Consider the following 19,382-nt stretch of genomic DNA (forward strand, 5'->3'; position numbering starts at 1 on the left):
ATAGTCGTGGGGTACTTCTCCCTGGTCTTTGTCGAGACTTTCCGGTTGTTGAGATTTTGTCACATGAAATTTACTTATCTGATGTCCCTCAATGTGGTTACGTCAAAGATACGACCGTCTTTTAAGATACCCGAGAACCGAATTGCTATTTTTTATCTTGTCTGTTTATCTGCAACGGTCAACTACCGGATAGTGGCCAACCTGTTCCGTCGTTTCGTTCCTGCTAGCACAAACTCGATCCTATCAGGCGGAGCTCACAATTTTGGGCGAGCTTGAGTTTGAAATGACAGCTCCCAGAAAAGAATAATGGTTAGATTTAGATAATGCTGTGGTTAATGGGGAGTTCCAGTCCATCACCCTGACATAAAGGCGTCTTTGCAGTTCGACGTTATCCTGACAAGTTCCAGATAAGGCCATGTGTCTGCTATCTACCATGTCCAAATGTAAAGGTCAAATCATGCCCCACATGGGAACTGTGTGTGACAACTTGATGACAACAACCAGGACGTTACACGTGGCTTTGATGTACACAACCGAGGTTGTCGTTAAAGACTTGGACTCTCCGATACAGCAGGCCGCTCCAAGACATGCATATCTTTTGTCTCACCTCAAACATACCCGAGGGCTGCTTGTAAACAACAGGCGAACACCCCTCAAAACAATGGAATCCCACCTGGTTTGCTGCAGGGAGAAATAGACGGGACCCTCGAAATTGCTAGATACAGCCGGAATGGACGGCTCAATGTCGCAATTGATGGTGAAAAAGTATAGATAAGGACGAGGGAGCACCTGCCAACCTGAGGTCCTTCGACCTTGAGGAAGGTGCAATCTCTCACTGCTCCAGCTCAGACGATGTGAGGAAGGTCGCACCTTCCTGCTCCACTCTCTCGGTCGATTTCCATTCCTCTTTTTCCCTTTGCTGCATGTTGTATAACTGAAGGAAGCGACACCTGATACTCCTTCCCCAAGGCCGAATCGGAAACAGCCGCTACAATCATCAAAATGGGTCCGTGATTCTTCTTTCTTCCTGCCACTATGATCCAACTTCAGAGTCGCCCCCCAAAAAAAAGAAAACAGATTGATGATTGACAAGCCGCGCAACAGCTGATACCGCCACAACGGCCATCCGGGCCTCGATCGGAGACATTCACAGAGTCAACATCCAGATTGTCATTTCCAGGGAAATCCGATGCAGATTTCGGAAGACAAACTGCCAAAACTGAGGAGGATTTCTCTCCCTATCTTCTACATTCACACCCCTCAGTCTTCCAATGAACCTGAAGCATGTGCGCGCCGACAGAAAACAAAAATTGAAAATAAAACGGGTGGTAAAAAATATAGGTACTTGGGTACATTGAGCTCGTATTTTCAGGCTCTCCGGCGGCATGATCATGAAGCATAACTTTTTGCATATCTTGACATTTACCACTCCGATCTTTGAAGCCGAAATCATGATCATCTGTGTGCCATCGTGTCACGAACCAACCATATAGCAAGGCCAGGAGAAGACTGCAGCTGATCACGTCTACCAATCGGAGGCAGGAAACAAGATAGCGGGGTAGGACATGGCTCACTGCTTGGCAAAGGTGAGCCGGATCACCACGGATCACTGGTGAGCGGGAGTGAGCTAGGTACGAAGGTACTTAGGGATTCACGGTCTATATATACGGAGGAACTAGACGGCTCGTAGATAGTTCCGTAGTATGCAATCACAGCTTGTATTCACGGTATCTGGTGTTTACATTGGGACATCTTGTTGTGCACAGTTTAGCTGCACCGATCCAATATCTCGAAGTTCGCCTTCAACCGGTATCCCTTTCAGAGGTTCTGGACAGGGGATCGTCACAGGCGGTGATTTGCGGCGGTATGTAGGCGCGTCAAACGCGGTTTTTACGACATGGCAAATATCCTTTGACTACATCCGCTCTAAGCGGGCGTCTGCAGCAGATCTCCTATCTCTCATGAGCTTTTTCGACCGACAAGGTATCCCTGGGTGAGCTCTAAAACCCTCTAGAACCATCAACGATACAATACAAACACCAAGAAGTCGTCATTGGTGTCGCTATCCAAATCACAGTTTTTGAGCGGATGACCACGGTTTGAAACCTAGCTTAGGATAGTCGATGACCCTATTTCGAAGCTGCAGAGTTCCGAACCGGCGGTCAGGTTCGCATTACGAGAGAATAAATGGTTGTGTAACTAGATTCAAGCTTGTTCAATACACAGCAGAGCAAGCAAGAGGAACAAATATACAAAGTCTACCCCCTTCGGCCAAATGTAGCAGTGATAGTACCGCTGTTGACTCCCACTTGCTGGCCACTATTATTGTTTCCAAAGGTGATTGTGGTTCCCTGGTCTGCTCGGGCATTTGCGGCTGCTGTCTGGATCACGGAGAGCAGTTCCTCAAACAGCATGCGCGATTCATGCAGTGCTTTCTTTTCCATCGCAACCTGCTTCGTCGCGCTCGCCTGATCGGCGTCCGTTTCACCCTCGCCCGGCTCTGCTAGGGTAAGCGCTACCAGCTGAGCACTAACTTCGGCCGACTGATCGTTTGTCGCTGTGATTGCATTGTTAACCGCCGTCTCCTTCGTCGATATTATCGTCTTGATCTCTTCGGCCGCTTGAGCCTGCTGCAGGGAGCTGTGTCTAGGACTCATTAGTGCCTATCCGTCTGGGCCTGAACTTTCACCTACAAGGTTGCAATGCTCGTTACAGAGGTCAGCGTGATGTTGCATTGCTGAAGCTGCTTCGATATGGATTTCATGTGGTCCTGTCTGAAGATGCCCAGAGTTGCGCGGTCTCGCCAGGAGAGCGTTCCATCTGTGCTGTGCCGGGTCCAGCGATCGAGAGAGGTCTTGAACCTTTCGCAGGAAGTTTTGCAGGAAGTTATCGTAGCTTTCGACTGGGTAGTAATAGAATCACCCAGGGATTCCCACTGCGAGTCCGTCACAGCCCCCAACGAGTCAAGAGCAAGTTCCACTGATTGGAGATTGTTGGTGAGCGCCTTCACGGTATTAGGTGCGTCGGCAATGTTCTGCAAGTCCTCTACCAAGAGTCGCACGCAGTGCAGCGTGGGTGCGACAATACCCACGACGCCGGCTGTGATACTGAGAGGATCCATATTGGAGTTCTGAGGATTAACATGTCAACCAAGCTGCCTCGTTGATGCTTACAGAGTGGAAGAAAGCTGAAATCACTGAAGATTAGGCTTGAGTCGCTTAATATATAGCAAGTTCAAAAGTGAAAGACTGGGAAAAATTGGGCGCGTTGGACATCACGAGCTGGGCTGAGCAGCTTTAGACTTGCATGAAGGCGGTCGAGATGCAGCTTCTGGCTTGACTCTGATTTGCGGAACGTTTTTTGTGGAGGCAGTACAGTGTCAAGTTTTGTCTGGACTTGTGACCGGCAGGGGGATCAATCTCTGCAGAGAGCAGGTCGGACCAACCAAACCGACTGCAGAGATGTCTGCCTCTTTTTCTTCAGACGGATTCCCTTTTACAGTTGAGGCTGAGTAATGTGGCGATACGCCCGCCAATGACCGGCATCGAATGCCATAAGAAGAAGAATTGCCAAGCAACTCTACAAATATAAAAAATGCCCACTTCCGATCTTCGCCTCCATCCACGAGGTTACAAAACACACAAATGGCTCGATCTTGACGCTACTTACCTCATCGTAAAACCCAAGTTTTCTCTACGCTTCCGCCACGCTGACGAGCTCAGGATAGAAAGTGCAATGTCAGACAGTTATCGTTTCGGCGACTATAACAATGGTTTCCAGGTGGGGACTAACAGGGGGACGATCTACAATACTTTCCCGCAGGCGCCAGGTAAGATTACCAGAGCGCTGTGAGAGTCGAGGGGTGCACCGCTAACTTCCCCAGAACGATCAGAAACCCCGCCGCGACCATTCGCGACCATCCCCTTCTCCCGCGATCCCGATTTTGTCAACCGCGGAGACATTCTCGAGCAAATCGACCGGCGATGTTCCGAGCCCGCCGCTCGTGTGGCCCTCGTAGGCTTGGGCGGTATCGGCAAGTCGCAGCTGGCCATCGAGTTCGCTCACCGGATCACTGAAAAGCAGCCGGACATATGGGTATTCTGGGTCCACGCTGGAATGTATGAGCGCGTCGAGGATGGCTTCAGGACGATTGCCAACACCGTCAAGCTGGCCGGCCGGAACGAGCCCAAGGCCAACATCCCACAGCTTGTGTACAGCTGGCTGTCCAACGAACGGAACGGCAGATGGATCATGATCCTTGACAGCGCTGACGACCGCGATGTGTTCGACAACGCGAATATTGCCCACGGCACGACCAGCGGCAATGAGCGCGAGAGGCGGCCGTTTGCGACATTCCTACCGCAGAGCCAAAATGGATCGATTATTGTCACAACACGTAACAGGGAGTTAGCATTCAGACTGACCGGGCGCCGTCAAAATATGATCGAAGTCGGACCGATGGCGCAGACAGATGCCCTCGCACTCCTGGAGAAGAAGCTAGGATCGCCCGCGGATCTAAATGTGGCGGCCGATCTCGTACAGGCGCTCGACCTCGTTCCGTTGGCCATTAGCCAGGCTGCCGCCTACATACAGGCAAGGGCGCCGCGGAGCTCGCCCGAGAAGTACCTAGCTGAGTTCCGGAAGAGTGAGCATAGAAAGAGCAGTCTTTACAGTACGATGCTGGGGACCTACGACGGGATGGAGGCGCATCGAACGCGGTTCTTACCACATGGCAAATATCTTTTGACTACATCCGGTCTAAGCGGCCATCTGCGGCGGATCTCTTGTCACTTATGAGCTTTTTCGACCGGCAAGGTATCCCTGGTTGGGTTTTAAAACCTCCTAGAGTTACTAAGGAGGATATTCCAGGACGGCGTATAGACAAGGACGGAGATACAGACTTTGATAACGGCAGAAGTGCTACAGATGGTGCCGTAGATGATGACATGGATAGTGACACAGATAGTGACCTCACGGATGATAGTGCAGATACCACTGATGATGGATTCGAAGATGATGTGGCGATGCTGAGAGACTACTGCCTCATAGCGATGACTGAGATGGACGAGTTTGAGATGCACGGGCTTGTGCAGTTCTCAACGAGGAAGTGGCTGGAACAATGGGGGCAGCAGGAGACGTTCATACAGAAGTTTATTGAGCGAATGGCAGCGTCATTCCCAACTGGAAACTACAAGAACTGGGCGACTTGTCGAAATCTCTTCGCACACGTTCAAGTGGCCGTCGCTTACCAACCCAGCGACGATAGGAACGACATATGGGCGACACTTTTGTATAATGGGGGTTGGTTTGCATGGTCGCAAGGGAGATACGAGATGGCACAGCGGATGGTGGGCAAAGCGAGACGAGCCCGCGAGAATAGACTTGGAAAAGAGGATACGGCGAGTCTAGATAGTATGTCACTGTTTGCTCTGGTCCTTTTGGACCGAGGCCAGTGGGAGGAGGCCGAGAAGCTGTTTGTGCAGGTGATGGAGACGAGCAAGACCAAGCTTGGGGCCGATCACCCAGATACGCTAGCGAGCATGGCCAACCTAGCGTCGACATACAGGAACCAGGGCCGGTGGGAGGAGGCCGAGAAGCTGGAGGTGCAGGTGATGGAGACTCGCAAGACCAAGCTTGGGGCCGATCACCCAGATACGCTGTCGAGCATGGCCAACCTAGCGTCGACATTTTGGAACCAGGGCCGGTGGGAGGAGGCCGAGAAGCTGGAGGTGCAGGTGATGGAGACTCGCAAGACCAAGCTTGGGGCCGATCACCCAGATACGCTGACGAGCATGGCCAACCTCGCTTTTACTTGGAAAAGCCAAGGTCGACACTCGACCGCCTTAGCACTAATGAAGGACTGTGCCCAGGCTCGGCAGCGACGACTTGGTGCAGAGCATCCAGACACCCTGTCGTCTTTGGCCACCGTCACCAAGTGGGGTAGCTAGAACATGTTTCTTAGTTTCGTTTTTATGGTCTACTGTATCTGGATAATGTACTTTGACTTTTGCTTTTGTGATACGAGTGTACAATTATGCAGCTACCGAGTCGTTATTATATGCACATTTCAATGGCTACATTCTTTGTCATTTACGCAACTGGTAAATACCGAAAGAGGCAGTGCTTTTGTCATCGACCGTCCCAGTTGCCCAATTTTAAAGCTGGGGTGTAGCTGTGCAAGGTGAGCCCAGATACATTGTTGCCAGCCGCAGCCAAGGATGAAGCCGGCCCGTGAGGAGACAGTTTCAACATTGAAATTATGGACACAAATTTCGGCCCCTTCCTATTATTATCAGACGGATTGTAGTACAATCCGTTGAAAAGTGTACCAAAAGTTCCGCTCCACTTTGAAGCAGGGGTACCTGTCACGGGCAGGACAGGTTGACGGATTAATGACAGTAATATTCAGCTAAGCTACAGTCAGGGCTCTATTCCGTCGGGTACGGGCAGGCTCTATTGTGAAGACGTAGCTCAAAGAGCTACAAACAGGTCTCGCGGCAGCGTGATGCGAAGTCATTCAAGTCGCATTGGCCCGTGCTCTGGACGAGCCAAGCTCCAATGGATCAACGACGGTCACGGTGCAACCGCCGTGACACAAGTGAAGGTATAAAGGTTATACTTGTCACGGGAGAGGTAGATAGTCGAGGCAAGCTACGATAAGTCTGACCAATTTGATTAAATAGTAAGCTGAAGGGGCAAAAACGGAAAGCAAACAAAGCCTGGCTGCAAGCATGGCTTTAGACATAGGCAAGCTTGGACCTGTGAAAGCATCCACGTGACTCTCACGTGGCCTGTGCTGTAGACCCACATGTCCTGAGCCAGGGCTGTGACATCAACCCCCCCTTCAAAATCCCGAATTCGTCCTCGAATTCGCTCTAAATACCGCTCAAACGCTCTCATATCCCACAAAGATCACTCTCAAAACTCCATCCACACAATCTGATTTAAGATCTCCACCTGGCCAGCGGTTTGGGAATGACCAGCCGTGGAAAGGCGCCAGGTGACTCCCATGATCTTGCTCAGTTCGTCAGTAAAGTTGGACACAAATTGGGGTCCTCTGTCCGATACAACGGTGTCGGGAAACTGGAAATACGGAAAGGACCGTTGTAGTACATCTTGGCGGCATCGCGGGCCGTGGCATTGACGAAGCATGGTGTTGCCCAAGTCGCTTTGCTCAACCGATCAACGATGACCATCAGGTTGTCGTATCGATTCTTGTCCTTCGGCATTAACTTGAAGTCTACTGCCAAATCCTTCCATCCTCGTTCAGGCACCGGGAGCGGGTGTAGGAAACCTGGCGTTTTGTCCCTTGGAACCTTTGAGGCTCGGCACATCAGGCAATTGGAGACATATTTGTCAGAATCTATGGATATACCTGGCCACCAGTAATGAGTTTTAATCAAAGACCTCGTCTTATTTCTCCCTGGGTGGGCAGTCGTCTTTCTGGCGTGCACTTCGTCGAGCACTCTGGCGCGCATGCCGTCCTCCTCGGGGACCACCAGACCTCCCTGGTACAACAATATCGAATTATTCGACAGGAAAAAAGGTCCCTCATTCTTCGTGGCCCTTTCTCTGTAAGACTCCAGCGAGGTTGTGGACTTGTGCGCATGAAGATCGCATCAATGAGGTCGTGGCCGGTCAATCTTCGCAACCACTATGCGGGCGTTTCGGCACACTGTATCCCTCCACATTAGCTCTCGGCTCAAACAGCGGCTTGATACGTCTGTTTGTGATGGCGGAGTCGATGCCGCAATACCACCCCTTAGCAGGACCGGCGCCACCGATGACAACATGAGCAAAACCCAGACGCCGTCACTGGAGCTCAAGCTGGAGGATCAGGAGTCCGCAGATGCAGGTACGCTGGTATCCAAATATGATGCCTGGGAATTCATTTCCAACAACGCCACGGACAACCATCAAGTCACGATTACCCCCACTCGAAAAGAGTTGAAAAGGAGGAAGGCCAGTCTCGACCCCGACGGCAGCGTTTACGCAAAAAGAACGGAAGTGGATTACTTCGGGGCCAATTGTAGAGGATAATTGGAATGCATGCCGGCAGACGCTCGAGGGACATGGCTCTTCAGTCTGGTCGGTAGCGTTCTCGCCCGATTCGAAGTGGGTTGCGTCAGGATCAGACGACAACACCATCAAGATCTGGGATGCGGCCACGGGGTCATGTACGCAGACGCTCGAGGGTGATTACAGTAACGCCAGGTCGGTAGCGTCTTCCCTCGATTCGAAGCTGATCGCATCCAAATTAGACGATGCCAATCCCCCACATTACCAAGGCTATAGCATTGGCTTGGGCAACAGATGGATTATGAAGGACTCAGAAAACCGGCTATGGCTGCCTGTGGAATATCAGCCAAGCTGTTCAGCTGTAGCGGCATCAACAGTTGCTATTGGCTGTTCTTCGGGACGCGTCCTAACTATCACGTTCACGACAGACACCTAAGCTGATCTTTCATTCTTTTCTCTCTCTTTTTTTCTATCATAGCGTGACACAGGAGGGGTCTGGGGGGCTCCGTTAATTTATAGCCCGTCGCAATACTCTAGATCCTTCTAGATCCCGCCTCTTTCATCCATTCGAGTATTCTGTTTCGCCATGTAGACAGGTGGCTCTAGAACACTTGGTAGAAACGTCATTTGGCCCACTCGAACAACTCGAGATCGGGCTAGTTGGCTTGACGTAGTTCCAAGCGCCACACTAAACTTTATTTGATCTGGTTTCCTTTAATAGCCGCGAGGCATTTGATTGTCCGCCTTGATTCCAACCATTAATTGTGCAGGTAGATAGCGGTTAGGCCGTAATGCGGCTAATTGCTTATTTACCGTGTAACATAAAGTCTTACTTACAGCCTGGTGTTAATTTCATTAGCATAATCCTTCAGTACACGCTACTCATATTTCTTCTTTATCATACGAGACAGCTCCCAAGATAATTTAACTGCAGTAACTAAGCCTGTGAGAGCGGCAGCTGATGCTAAGGGAACTAGGGAGGTATGACGCCATAACTGCTAATTTGTTGATTGAATGCGATAAAGAGCTTAGGTAGGTATGTAAATATGAAACGAAACTGTAGTCAAGACAAGCAGTATGTTGGTTTATCGCACGATGTATCTAGGCCTTTACCTTGATTTTCAAATTCGGTATTCGAACTTAAGCTAGTTAATTTGGACATTTCGAAATCAAACACATTTTTTCCAGGCTGAAATGGGCAGGAGGCTAGGGTGGAAGAGGCAGTGCTGCTCCTAACTACACACCCCACCCAAGTCCAAAAGCGGCAATACATTTCCCTTGACCGGGAAGAACACCAAAGACGTACCCCAATACGGCCCCCCATATGATGCCATCCACGATCAGGTCGGAGAGACGGTCAATGGCCTCGTCTTGCCCACCGAGGAGGAAAAGGCGACCCTGCCCCACATTGCAGGCAAGATGCCGGCTTCCTGTTACTACCTCTGCGCCGTCGAGTTTGCCGAACGCGCCTCATACTACGGCTGTTTCCAAGTCTACAAGAACTTCATCCGCGCTCCCCTCTGTTTTGCAGTATGGCAAGACGTTGATACCCTTTGCCATTTCTCTCTCCATGTTGGCCATCGGCGCAGTAAGGAAGTAATTGCACAAGATGGCCCATTTCAGGACTGCTGACACGTTTCGTAGCCCAGTTTAAGCCCAACATCTCCCTTATGGTCATGGACCAAAGTCCGCACGAAGTCGCACATGTGATTGAGAATGATGTGCGAGAGAGTCATTGTGGATCCTGAGGCTTCCCTCAACAGCGTCATGCTGTGGTTCTACCTTCTGATCAATGTCGGCGCCTGCTTTGGTGTTCCCACCGTATACCTGGCCAAGATCGTCGGCCACTGGGTGGCATACCTTGTCCCGACCATCCTGTGCCTCATGCTTCCCCCGCTCCTGTGGTACCTCAACCCGAGGCTCATCAAGCAGGCACCCGGCGGCTCTGATCTGCCCAACGTCTTCAGCGTGCTCGGCGACTGTCTTCGTCATGGTGGCATGAAAAGCATCGGCCGCAGCGGCTTTTGGGAACAGGGCAAGCTGAGTGTGCGCACTGCTGCTGGCAGCACGAAGGAGTACGGATACGATGACGAGTTTGTCAACGATGTTAGACGAGCCTTTCAGGCCTGCGGGATCTTTGCCTTTACGCCCATTTATACTATCAGTGATGGCGCTCTTGGTGCGGCTTCCAATGCTCTGACGTCTAGTCTGGATACCTATGGCTTGCCCAATGATTTGCTCGACAACCTGAACTCGATCAGTATTGTCGTTAGTAAGTTATCCCCTGCAGCTTCCCGGTTACGTTGCTGTGCTGACACCATTCCAGTGGTCCCCCTCATGAACCACGTCATCTACCCCATTCTACAGAAGCGAGGCATCTACTGGGGCCCCATCAGCCGCATGACTTTTGGCTTCGCGCTGTGCACCATTGGCTCCTCGGGCTTTGCCATTCTGCAACATTACACCTACCAAGGGTCCCCTTGTGGTTACAACGCGACGACATGCGCCGAGATCCTCCCCAAGGGTTCGAAGACAATTTCCGATATGTCCTATCTGTGGTACGGCATACCCATTATTCTGACGGCCATCTTGGAGATCTTTGTCAATGTCATGGCTTATGGAATTGCGTACAGTCGGTCGCCAAAGAACATGAAGGGGCTTGTCTCGAGTATTAATCTGTTGATGACAGGTATGGCTCCTATTGTCGGCTTGCTCTCCGCGCCAGGGATCAACGACCCAAATTTGGTGGGTGTGTTTGCCACGCCGACGATTCTAGGGGCGGTGTCGACTGTGGTGTTTTATTTTACGTTTAGGTATATTGACAGGGAGGATTTGTGCTCAACACAGGAGATGAGCTGGGGACAGGGAGGTAGGGGCCGACTGTGGACACTGCAGGCGAAAGAATTTTCCAACGATGCGAATAAATAAAGATGCGACCGACAAAACGATGAAAGGTGGAAGGTACAGCTGGAAGAACAGGCGCAAAATGCAAAGTTTGGGACAAGCTGTGATTAGCTTCAACTTATTTTTCTGGCTGGCGCTTTTGAGTTCTTGACATAACGTCTTTCTTTCCACAACACCACTGTGCGATAGCTGGGCGAAGCCACTGCAACACCACTGCAACACCACCACCTTGTGACGCTATACGACCACCACGCCCCGAACAACAGAAAGATGGAGTTTGCAACAGTTCAACGGTTTTCAAAAAGTAGTGCAGGTCCATATTTTTCTCTTTGGTAACTCCACAAGCCCTCAATCTTCAAACTTGTACTTCCAATCCGGAATGCTATCTTCAATCTCCTTGAGCTCCTTTAGAACTTCATCTCGATATACAGTATCTGGATGCTCGTCGTAGTACTCACGGATCGCCCGAATATGGTCTTGGGCCCATGTCCGCGCAAGTTCTGACACCTGGGAAAAGTAGTGCGGGTAGAACTCGTTCCAATGAGCCGTCAGCCCCTGCGCTTCCAACACATTCCGTTCAATCAGGCCGAGCTGCTGATAGATGGCCGACACGGCACCGTCTAGCTGTGTCACGACTTGATCATCCCGCACATACTGGAAGACGCCACGAGTTTCGCGCAGCGGATTGAGGAAGCGATTAACCGCCGTCTCGTCGCCGTCTTGAGCGTTGGCCAAATACTCTTTAAGTATTTTCTCAGACATCGGACGGACATATCCCTCGATTCGCCCCTTTTGTGCATTGACGGCTGCGTGGAGGAAGGTGAATGGCGCCGGGTTGCGGTTGGATCCTATTGCCTCGTAGAGGCGCTCAACAGGCCGCCTTATATCCGAAGAGTTGGGTGTAACGGGAGGCAAGCCGGCCGGAAGCCCGTTCGCGTTATTCCAGACGTTCTGCCAGAACTCGGCTCTTATGCCAGACGTCCTGGTTTGCGGTCCTTCGGGAGTGAGTTGCCCAATAGGTCGACCGTTTCTGCCTATATATCCGGCGCGTCTTGCATTCCAGTGTTGACCGTGGTTGGCAACTGCTGCAAAACGGGCTACTGCAACAAGCTGTTGTATTTGTTGTTGTTAGCAAGTGGACTGATTATGACACAATCACAGACAATCCAAATCTGAACCCCTCACCGGCAGTGGGTGTTCCACTTGGAGGTTAGGGGGCAACGTCAGGTCACCACCCTCCTCAATGGGTCGAGATTCGACCCTTGCATTATCGCAGTTTTGTGAGTGTACATCGTAATAGCGATCCAAGAATCCCTGCTGAGCAAGCCTCCATAGTGCCCTTCCAGTGACGTAGGCAAGGGACCACTGGGTGATCTCTGCTCCGCTGGTCGTCCACCAACTGAACTTTCTCGGTGCGGTTCGCTTTTCAAGAACCACAATGCCTCGCCTTTGTGTGATGAGGTCAAACTCCCCATCATTGTCAATGCAGGCAGCAGGGTCCAGGTCGCAGGTTGTCTTATCACAAACCAACGGTGGTGGTAGTCGCTTGCTGACTTGACAGCACATGGACTTTTTTCTACCCCCTGAGTGGTTTTCCTATTGTGAGTATCGAGCCATATTTTCCCCTTTCCTTTTTTTACATGGCCTGTCGTTAAGGAAAGGCTTGTGGACTTACAGCTACAAAGGTTCCACGAGCTGCCGCCCGCATGGGAATCCACCTGTACCTCCGCCAAGTCCTTACCATCCTCTTGCATTTTGCAGTTGCTATCTACACACTCCGGGGCACTACCCCTCCACGTACACGAATGCAAAGGTGTGTCATTTGGGCAGCAGTATTCTTGTTGAAGATGCCGTAGTACTGGTCAGTAAACCAAAGACACCTGTCATAGTGGTGATGATATGATGGGCTTGCTGAACAGGCAAGGTAATGAATGTACTCACTGGGTTCACCACTCATAGGACAAGCCCCCTTTTTGGTAGCCAGTTCTTTAAAGCCAGTACCGCAGTCACCCCCACCGAAGCTTTAATGTTGAAGCGATGGTCAGACTATGACATTGGAAACGGAAGCTCACAAATGAGATCTACATACCACGCGGTCCAGTAGCACCCATCGATCACTGTTTTCCAATCACCGGCCTCACAGCAAAACACCTTGTTGCCCCTGGCGCAGACGTAGGGGTCGGACTCTCGATCCTTTTCGGGCCCGCCGCCCCTGAGATTATGGTCAGACAGGTCGACAGTCAACAAGACGACTGAAAGTACACGTAGGCACTTACCATCTCGAATTCAACACCCTCGCCTCGCCGGCATGACACTGACCGTTACAGTCACCCCATATCCCTCCATCATTCCCGCTGCCACGCCACACACACTTCTGAGGTGCCGTGTCCTCGGGGCAGCAAATCGGCTTGCCTTCATCTTCCTTACCCTGGAGATCGGTAACGGCGATTAGTATAGTAGCTTACAGACCAAGGCCAGTTTGAACAATGGAATTGCAGAACCTACACAGCCATCTCTATCCCAACCAACCAAACTCTCACCCTTCAAACACCTCAGGTCTCGGGCCGGCTTGCAGTCATATTCCTTGATGACCCTGCACCCCTGCCCGTTCTCGCCTTGCAGGCTGTGGGCAACGTTTTTGGAGGTCTGCGCCAGCGCCACAACGCCGTTTAAGGAGGTGTCCACGTGAGAGACCTGATACCCTACCAGCCCACTCATGGCAGAAAACTTGTCGTCGTCCGTATCAACAGCCCAGATCATGCTGCCACCGAAACCAATCCGGTTGGCCCATTCCTTCTTCAGCTTAAAGGTCTCGGCGTCATCATACGAGATCCACTGGTCCCTGTCAAAAGTAAAATACTTGACGGCCGCCTTGCGGTCGAACACGGGCTTGATGTTGGGAACCTGCTTGAGGATGGCCTGGATCTCGTAGTACATGAGGATCCCGGCCTCCTTGGAGCACGGGCCTTGCTTCGCGCCGCCGCTGAATGGGCAGCCCGGGGTTGAGCACCTGGGGTTTTCGAGCTGGAAGGATCGCCCGTAGAAGCCATAGCCGAGGACTACCTGGTCGGGCCGGACGCCTACACGCCAGAGAAGCTGGGCGGCGAGGTTGATCTCGGTGAGATTGGTGTGGGCCTGGGCGATGGCGCCGATGGGGTTGTTCCGGTCCCAGGTGCCGTGAAGGTCGTAGCTCATCATGTTGGCCCAGTCGGCGTACTGGAGTAGGCCGGGGAGGTCGAACCATCGGAGGTACCAGAACGAGGAAGGGATGGTGAAGGTGATGCCCAGCCGGCGCGGGGAGGCATCAAAGGTTGACCGCAGGGTCTTCAGCAGCAGCACAAAGTTTGGGGTGTCTTCGGGCTTGCCACCTCTGTCAGGGGCTCCCGGATATTCCCAGTCGATGTCTAAGCCGTCGAATCCGTATTTGTTGAGAAACTTGACGACGCCGTCGGCAAACTTTTGGCTGTTCGATTCCGTGCTAGCGATTTCACCAAAGAGTGGTTGGGTGACCGTGTCATTGTCTGAGAATGTCCAGCCTCCGACTGCCACATATACCTTGAGGCTTGGATTGAATTTCTTTGCGTCGACTGTCAACTGCCACAGATCTTCGCTAGTTTCGTCGTCCATGGTGGTAAGTGCATAGCTCCGCGGTTCGATGAAAGCAAAGGCGTAGAAGAGGTGTGTGAGCTCCGTCAGAGGGAGATCGCTGGGGGATTTCTGGTTGCATTTCGATCGGTAACTCCAAGACTCATAGTATCCGATTACTGGCACATCGTCAGTCTCCAGTCATTCTATTACTGGTATCCTAACAGATTCTTACAGATATCCATGGATGCATTCTTGGGAGAACCGCCCGGTGGTTGCGGTTCCAGAACACAATTTGACTGACACCCAGGCCGACAAAACTCCTAATTAAGTCGGATACTCTATTATCAGCATCCGTCCTCACAGAAGACGAAAAAGGAGAGGCATTAGTCCCTGTACCTCTGTCGTCCCACAGAACCCATGCTCGCTGCAGCAAGCATTCAGAGGGCAAGTGGTTCCGGATATCTTTGCGTACTGCCCGCATGGGGCTTTCGCATCACAATTCGAAAGACATCCTGTGCCGCAATAAGCAGGGGCGTAACCGCAGTTTCCCGATGGACCGCAACACGCTCCGTTGGAGCACGGCCGACCAGGACCACATGTATAGGGGTCATCAACGAGGACTCGTGCAAAGCCGGCGGGAGGCTGTCCAAATGCTTCCAAGTTGTTGGAACTCGCGGTCGAGCGTGACGCTGTGGTGTCGTTGCCGGTAACGGGCAAACGTTGTCGAGCTGTCAGTTCGGAATGACTTGACCGGTCCTTTGGGGCGTAGCTCCAGAACTGAACGCTGACAATAGCCAGGAAGAGGAATAAAGCAAGCCATATGTGTTGCTGTGCGTTCAATGAGCGCATGATAGAGTCGATTACGAGCGTGTCTGCGCCTGATAAGTGTTTCAGTCTACTGACGGAAGACAAGCTGTCTAGAGGGTGTAGAAACTGATCAATAGAAAAAGGTAGAATATAGAAAGCCACGAACACAGGGAAGATTCATGTGAGTGGCTCAGATGTCTGGGTGTCATGGGGCCTTACCAGACTCTCAGTTTGTATCTGGCTACTCTGAGCTACGGTCTATCACTTACGAGTAACCGGCAAATGGCTGTTCTGACGGCAGTTATATGATCAGATCGCTTAAGACATGGAGGGTCTCATCAGATACACAGTGTCTTAGATTATCATCAAATTGCCATCCATGCTCGCCTAACCATGGATCGATTGCTCTGTAATGTTCATAACCATGACAGGTTAAAGATGATTGGTCAGCTCGTATTTTACCTATCTCTGGTTTAGGTCATTCTCCATATGATCACTATACACTCGCATCTGTCGCTTACGTGGTGAACGAAAAGTATCAGCTAATATGGCATGAAATTTTAGGTATGTCTTACACGGAAAATTCAGGGTCAAAAGGGGTTCGGTGAAGTGAACATCATCTCCCCTTTGCATTCTGGACAGTGTGTGTCACGGGGCGCGCCAAAGGCTGCATGCGCAGCGGATGAAAGCTCGAGGAGCATTGGGCAAGAGATAAATTAAGGGGATATGCGCGGTTCCCTCTTTCTTACATGATCTAACACATGCACGGCAATGGTGGCATCCCGTCATGTACCACAACCCACAACTATGTCGTAATTATTTTACATTCCTTTTTTCACCGGTCGGTTATCGGTAGAATTCCGCCAGAGGTATCAGAGTCCGAAGGCACTACCTCGTGTTCGACTCCCCGACATCCTTGTGATCGTCCAGACCGACAGATGGATTCTTCAAAGCTCGTTCAAGTATAGCAAATGCACCCTGCGAGCAAACGCTTCTTCAGACCATATAGCACATCAGCCCTTCAAGAGCTATCAGTTTTACTAGCCACTTATTTGAGCTTGAAGGTTCCAACGACGGAATAACATGGTCATTTCACGATCAGGATCGACTGCGAATACACTCAGCTGGTTCGTTGGTCTCCTGTCGACCTTTGCCATTGCAAACGCTCAGCAATTCAGCGATGGGCTCCTCGGCTACCATGTCTACCCAGGGCTGAGTGACCAGTGTGCCGAAGCTTTGAACACAACCATCACAAATTGCGCAAGCTTTCTGGCCACGGTTGCTGTCGACATGCCCCGTCTTGACTCGAGGTCTCTTGAGACTCTGTGTACCGCGACATGCAGGTCCTCTCTGTCTTCCGTCCGAGGGACAATCGCCTCGCGCTGTCGAGGCAACACCGATGTCCTCGAGATAGAGTCAATCGTTTATCCTGGTGCGGGTCTCTGCTTTAGGGGCAAACCCTCGAAAAAGAGCTTCACTAAGACAGGATTCTCAAACAGCCACGTTCGTGATTGACAGATTTCTCTATGCGTATGATATTTCTTGCGCAAAAGACAGGTGAGAATTACTATGTCGATCTTATTGTGTAATCCGGATGATGATATCCTGCTGACCTCGTGACAGAAACACCGGCAGGTTCTGCGATCAGATCTATATGGACGCCCTCTCAAACGGCACGGCGTCTAATGGCTGCTCCGACTGCGCTTTGGGTGTTGTGAGTAGACAACTGAACTCGCCTTTTGGGTATCACCCCGATTTTGCGAACGACTTTCGTTCCAAAACGTCGGAATGCGGTGCCACGGGTTATACCTTTACCTCGCCAGCACCATATGCCATCAGCACGAAGCCCAACGCGAGCCCGACAGACATCCCAACATGCGTGTCGCCATACACCGTCCAAGCAGGAGATACGTGCGACGCGATTGCGGCGGCCAGGGGTGTCTCGACTCATAGCGTTGTCAAGGCCGGCGGTACGGATCCCGACTGCACTACCTTGCAGGTCGGCGTGAAGCTGTGCTTGCCAGAGCCGTGTAAACTCTATCGTGTTCAGTATGACGATACATGCGAGCGTATTCTGGCGTCTGTCACTGGTTTGCAAGCGCATGATCTTCTAACTTGGAACCCCAACATCAACCCACTCTGCACCAACCTGGGATCGATGGCGAAAAAGCTCATTTGCATCAGGCAAGTTCGGGTTCACCCCCCTGATCAGGATGTACAAGTTGATTGCTTTATGGACCGAGTGGCTGACAGTTGGTTTGCTGCTACAGTCCCCCTGGCAGGACTTTAGACGAAATTACCAGGATAACGACCCTGCCTCCAACCACTACGCAACCTCCTGAAACAGCCGTCCCTCGCCCAACAAACGCCAAAGCCGAGTCACACACCCGGTGTGGCAGCTGGTATGAAATTCAAGAAGGGGACTACTGCCAAGCCATCTCCATCCGCCAGGCCATCCCCCTCCAAGACTTCTTCTTTCTCAACCCATCCATCAGCAATCCCGACTGCCTCAACCTCTGGCTCGAGACTTCCTACTGTGTCAAGCCAGTAGGCGACATCAACATGTACAGCGACTACCCTTATTCCACATCCCCGGTCTACACGCTCACTTCGTCCAACTACGTCACAACCACCGCTTCTCTGGTTGACAGGGTGCCGCCCATCCCCACTCCCATCATCTCGCTGCCTCTAGCACCTGGTTCGCGGACAGCAGCCGACGGCTGCCTTGGGTTTGTCAACCACCGGGTCGTCGTTCCACAGATGGATCAGTCCCTGCAGACGGATGTGCCCCCCTTGACCAACATGATCAACAGTTGTGACTACGTCCTAGGGGCGTATGAGGTCCACCTCGACGAGTTTCTGTCCTGGAATCCCAGTCTGGTGGCAGTGAGTCCTTGCTACCTGCAGGCTGGGTACAGGTATTGTGCTGCGCACCGAAACGCTACAGGCGAGTGCCTATTTTAAGACCAGCTTACACCAAACCGACAGAACAATTTGCTAACATTTAGGTCTCGTTTGTAGCCGAACCGTCAAGGACCAACCGCACTTGTATGGAGGTGGCAAGTTCTCATCCCGGAACCATTCCGTCTTGTTCTTGCTATACCGTCTTGAAAGGCCGGGATGCCAAAGGTTAGTTACAGTAGCAGTTTTTTGCTCGCCTTTCCCCGTCATAAGAAAAATATGATTGGTAATCCAAGAGAAACTCACTATTTTCCCACTATAACAGTCTACCCTTGCGAAGACATCGCCCTGGACCACAACATCACAGTGAGCGACCTCATGACCTGGAACCCCTGGATAGGACCAAGCTCGTCCGTCTGTGACACGGGCATATACGCCAATCTTCCCGAGTCTAGCGAGCGTCCGATCTGCGTGGGGACAGGGACAAGAAGCAACACCAGCTCTGTGACGTCAGCACAAAGGACGACGACGACAACGGCTAGAAGCACTACTCCTAGCCTCACAACCTCCGATAGTCCAGGCGCTCCTACGCAGACGGGAATCGTGGCGGGTTGCCGGAAGTACTACATCGCGCAGGCAGGAGATGGTTGTTGGGCCATCGCCAGCAGCAACAACATCAATCTCGATGACTTTTATGGGTGGAATCCAGCAGGTTAGTACTCACAAGCTTGCACTGGAAAAAACAGTGGAAACAACACTCGTTAACATCTAAATTCGGTAAATGTGCATTTTAGTCGGCACAGATTGCCTAAACCTCTGGCCAAACTACGCGTACTGCGTTCAGGGCCCAGCCTCCATGACTTCCCCCACTGAAGTACCCACAACGACCACGGCTGGCGGGGTGCCGCCGCCGGGACCAACGCAGGACGGGGCTAATCCGGCGTGTAAGAGGTGGCACACGGTCGTTTCTGGGGATGACTGCGCTGCTATCCAGCAGAGATATGGCGTGCCGGATTTTGCAACGTTTCTTCGCTGGAATCCTAGCATTGGGTCTAACTATGAGAATCTATGGTTGGGGTACAGTGTCTGTGTCGGGATTTGAAAGGAGGGTTAGGATGCATGTAAAGATGTGATTCAGCCTGCCTTGGCCTGAAAGGTATGCT

The 19,382-nt window shown here is 51.6% G+C and overlaps 5 protein-coding genes across 5 annotated transcripts; 3 read left to right on the forward strand and 2 right to left on the reverse strand.

The window, feature by feature from the left end:
* Window positions 1-2,155: 2,155 nt before the first annotated feature.
* On the reverse strand, window positions 2,156-3,445 carry QC762_0017870 (uncharacterized protein). The gene is made up of 2 exons (XM_062883043.1): window positions 2,694-3,445; window positions 2,156-2,646 (listed from the first exon to the last, which is right to left on the reverse strand). Exons 1-2 carry the CDS (start codon window positions 3,119-3,121, stop codon window positions 2,259-2,261), a joined length of 816 nt encoding a protein of 271 aa, XP_062749294.1. The 5' UTR covers window positions 3,122-3,445; the 3' UTR covers window positions 2,156-2,258.
* A 149-nt stretch (window positions 3,446-3,594) lies between these two features.
* On the forward strand, window positions 3,595-5,948 carry QC762_0017880 (uncharacterized protein; the record flags this gene model as incomplete). Its single annotated transcript, XM_062883044.1, is given in 3 exon segments — window positions 3,595-3,829; window positions 3,884-4,645; window positions 4,660-5,948. The coding sequence occupies 3 exon segments, from the start codon at window positions 3,595-3,597 to the stop codon at window positions 5,946-5,948; spliced, it is 2,286 nt and encodes a 761-aa protein (XP_062749295.1).
* Window positions 5,949-9,738: 3,790 nt separating this feature from the next.
* On the forward strand, window positions 9,739-10,947 carry PTR2_1 (peptide transporter ptr2; the record flags this gene model as incomplete). The annotated part of the gene is made up of 2 exons (XM_062883045.1): window positions 9,739-10,291; window positions 10,346-10,947. The coding sequence occupies 2 exons, from the start codon at window positions 9,739-9,741 to the stop codon at window positions 10,945-10,947; spliced, it is 1,155 nt and encodes a 384-aa protein (XP_062749296.1).
* Window positions 10,948-11,173: 226 nt separating this feature from the next.
* QC762_0017900 (uncharacterized protein) lies at window positions 11,174-15,565 on the reverse strand. Its single transcript, XM_062883046.1, has 9 exons — window positions 14,908-15,565; window positions 14,744-14,831; window positions 13,429-14,687; window positions 13,200-13,351; window positions 13,013-13,135; window positions 12,865-12,944; window positions 12,599-12,760; window positions 12,109-12,506; window positions 11,174-12,033 (listed from the first exon to the last, which is right to left on the reverse strand). Exons 1-9 carry the CDS (start codon window positions 15,358-15,360, stop codon window positions 11,272-11,274), a joined length of 3,477 nt encoding a protein of 1,158 aa, XP_062749297.1. The 5' UTR covers window positions 15,361-15,565; the 3' UTR covers window positions 11,174-11,271.
* An 836-nt stretch (window positions 15,566-16,401) lies between these two features.
* Window positions 16,402-19,321, forward strand: QC762_0017910 (uncharacterized protein; the record flags this gene model as incomplete). Its single annotated transcript, XM_062883047.1, has 7 exons — window positions 16,402-16,750; window positions 16,818-16,875; window positions 16,942-17,397; window positions 17,589-18,204; window positions 18,327-18,447; window positions 18,545-18,931; window positions 19,014-19,321. The coding sequence occupies 7 exons, from the start codon at window positions 16,402-16,404 to the stop codon at window positions 19,319-19,321; spliced, it is 2,295 nt and encodes a 764-aa protein (XP_062749298.1).
* Between the last annotated feature and the right edge of the window lie 61 nt (window positions 19,322-19,382).

The sequence above is a fragment of the Podospora pseudocomata genome (assembly GCF_035222375.1).
Source record: "Podospora pseudocomata strain CBS 415.72m chromosome 1 map unlocalized CBS415.72m_1, whole genome shotgun sequence".
In the NCBI taxonomy this organism is placed as follows: Eukaryota; Fungi; Ascomycota; class Sordariomycetes; order Sordariales; family Podosporaceae; genus Podospora; species Podospora pseudocomata.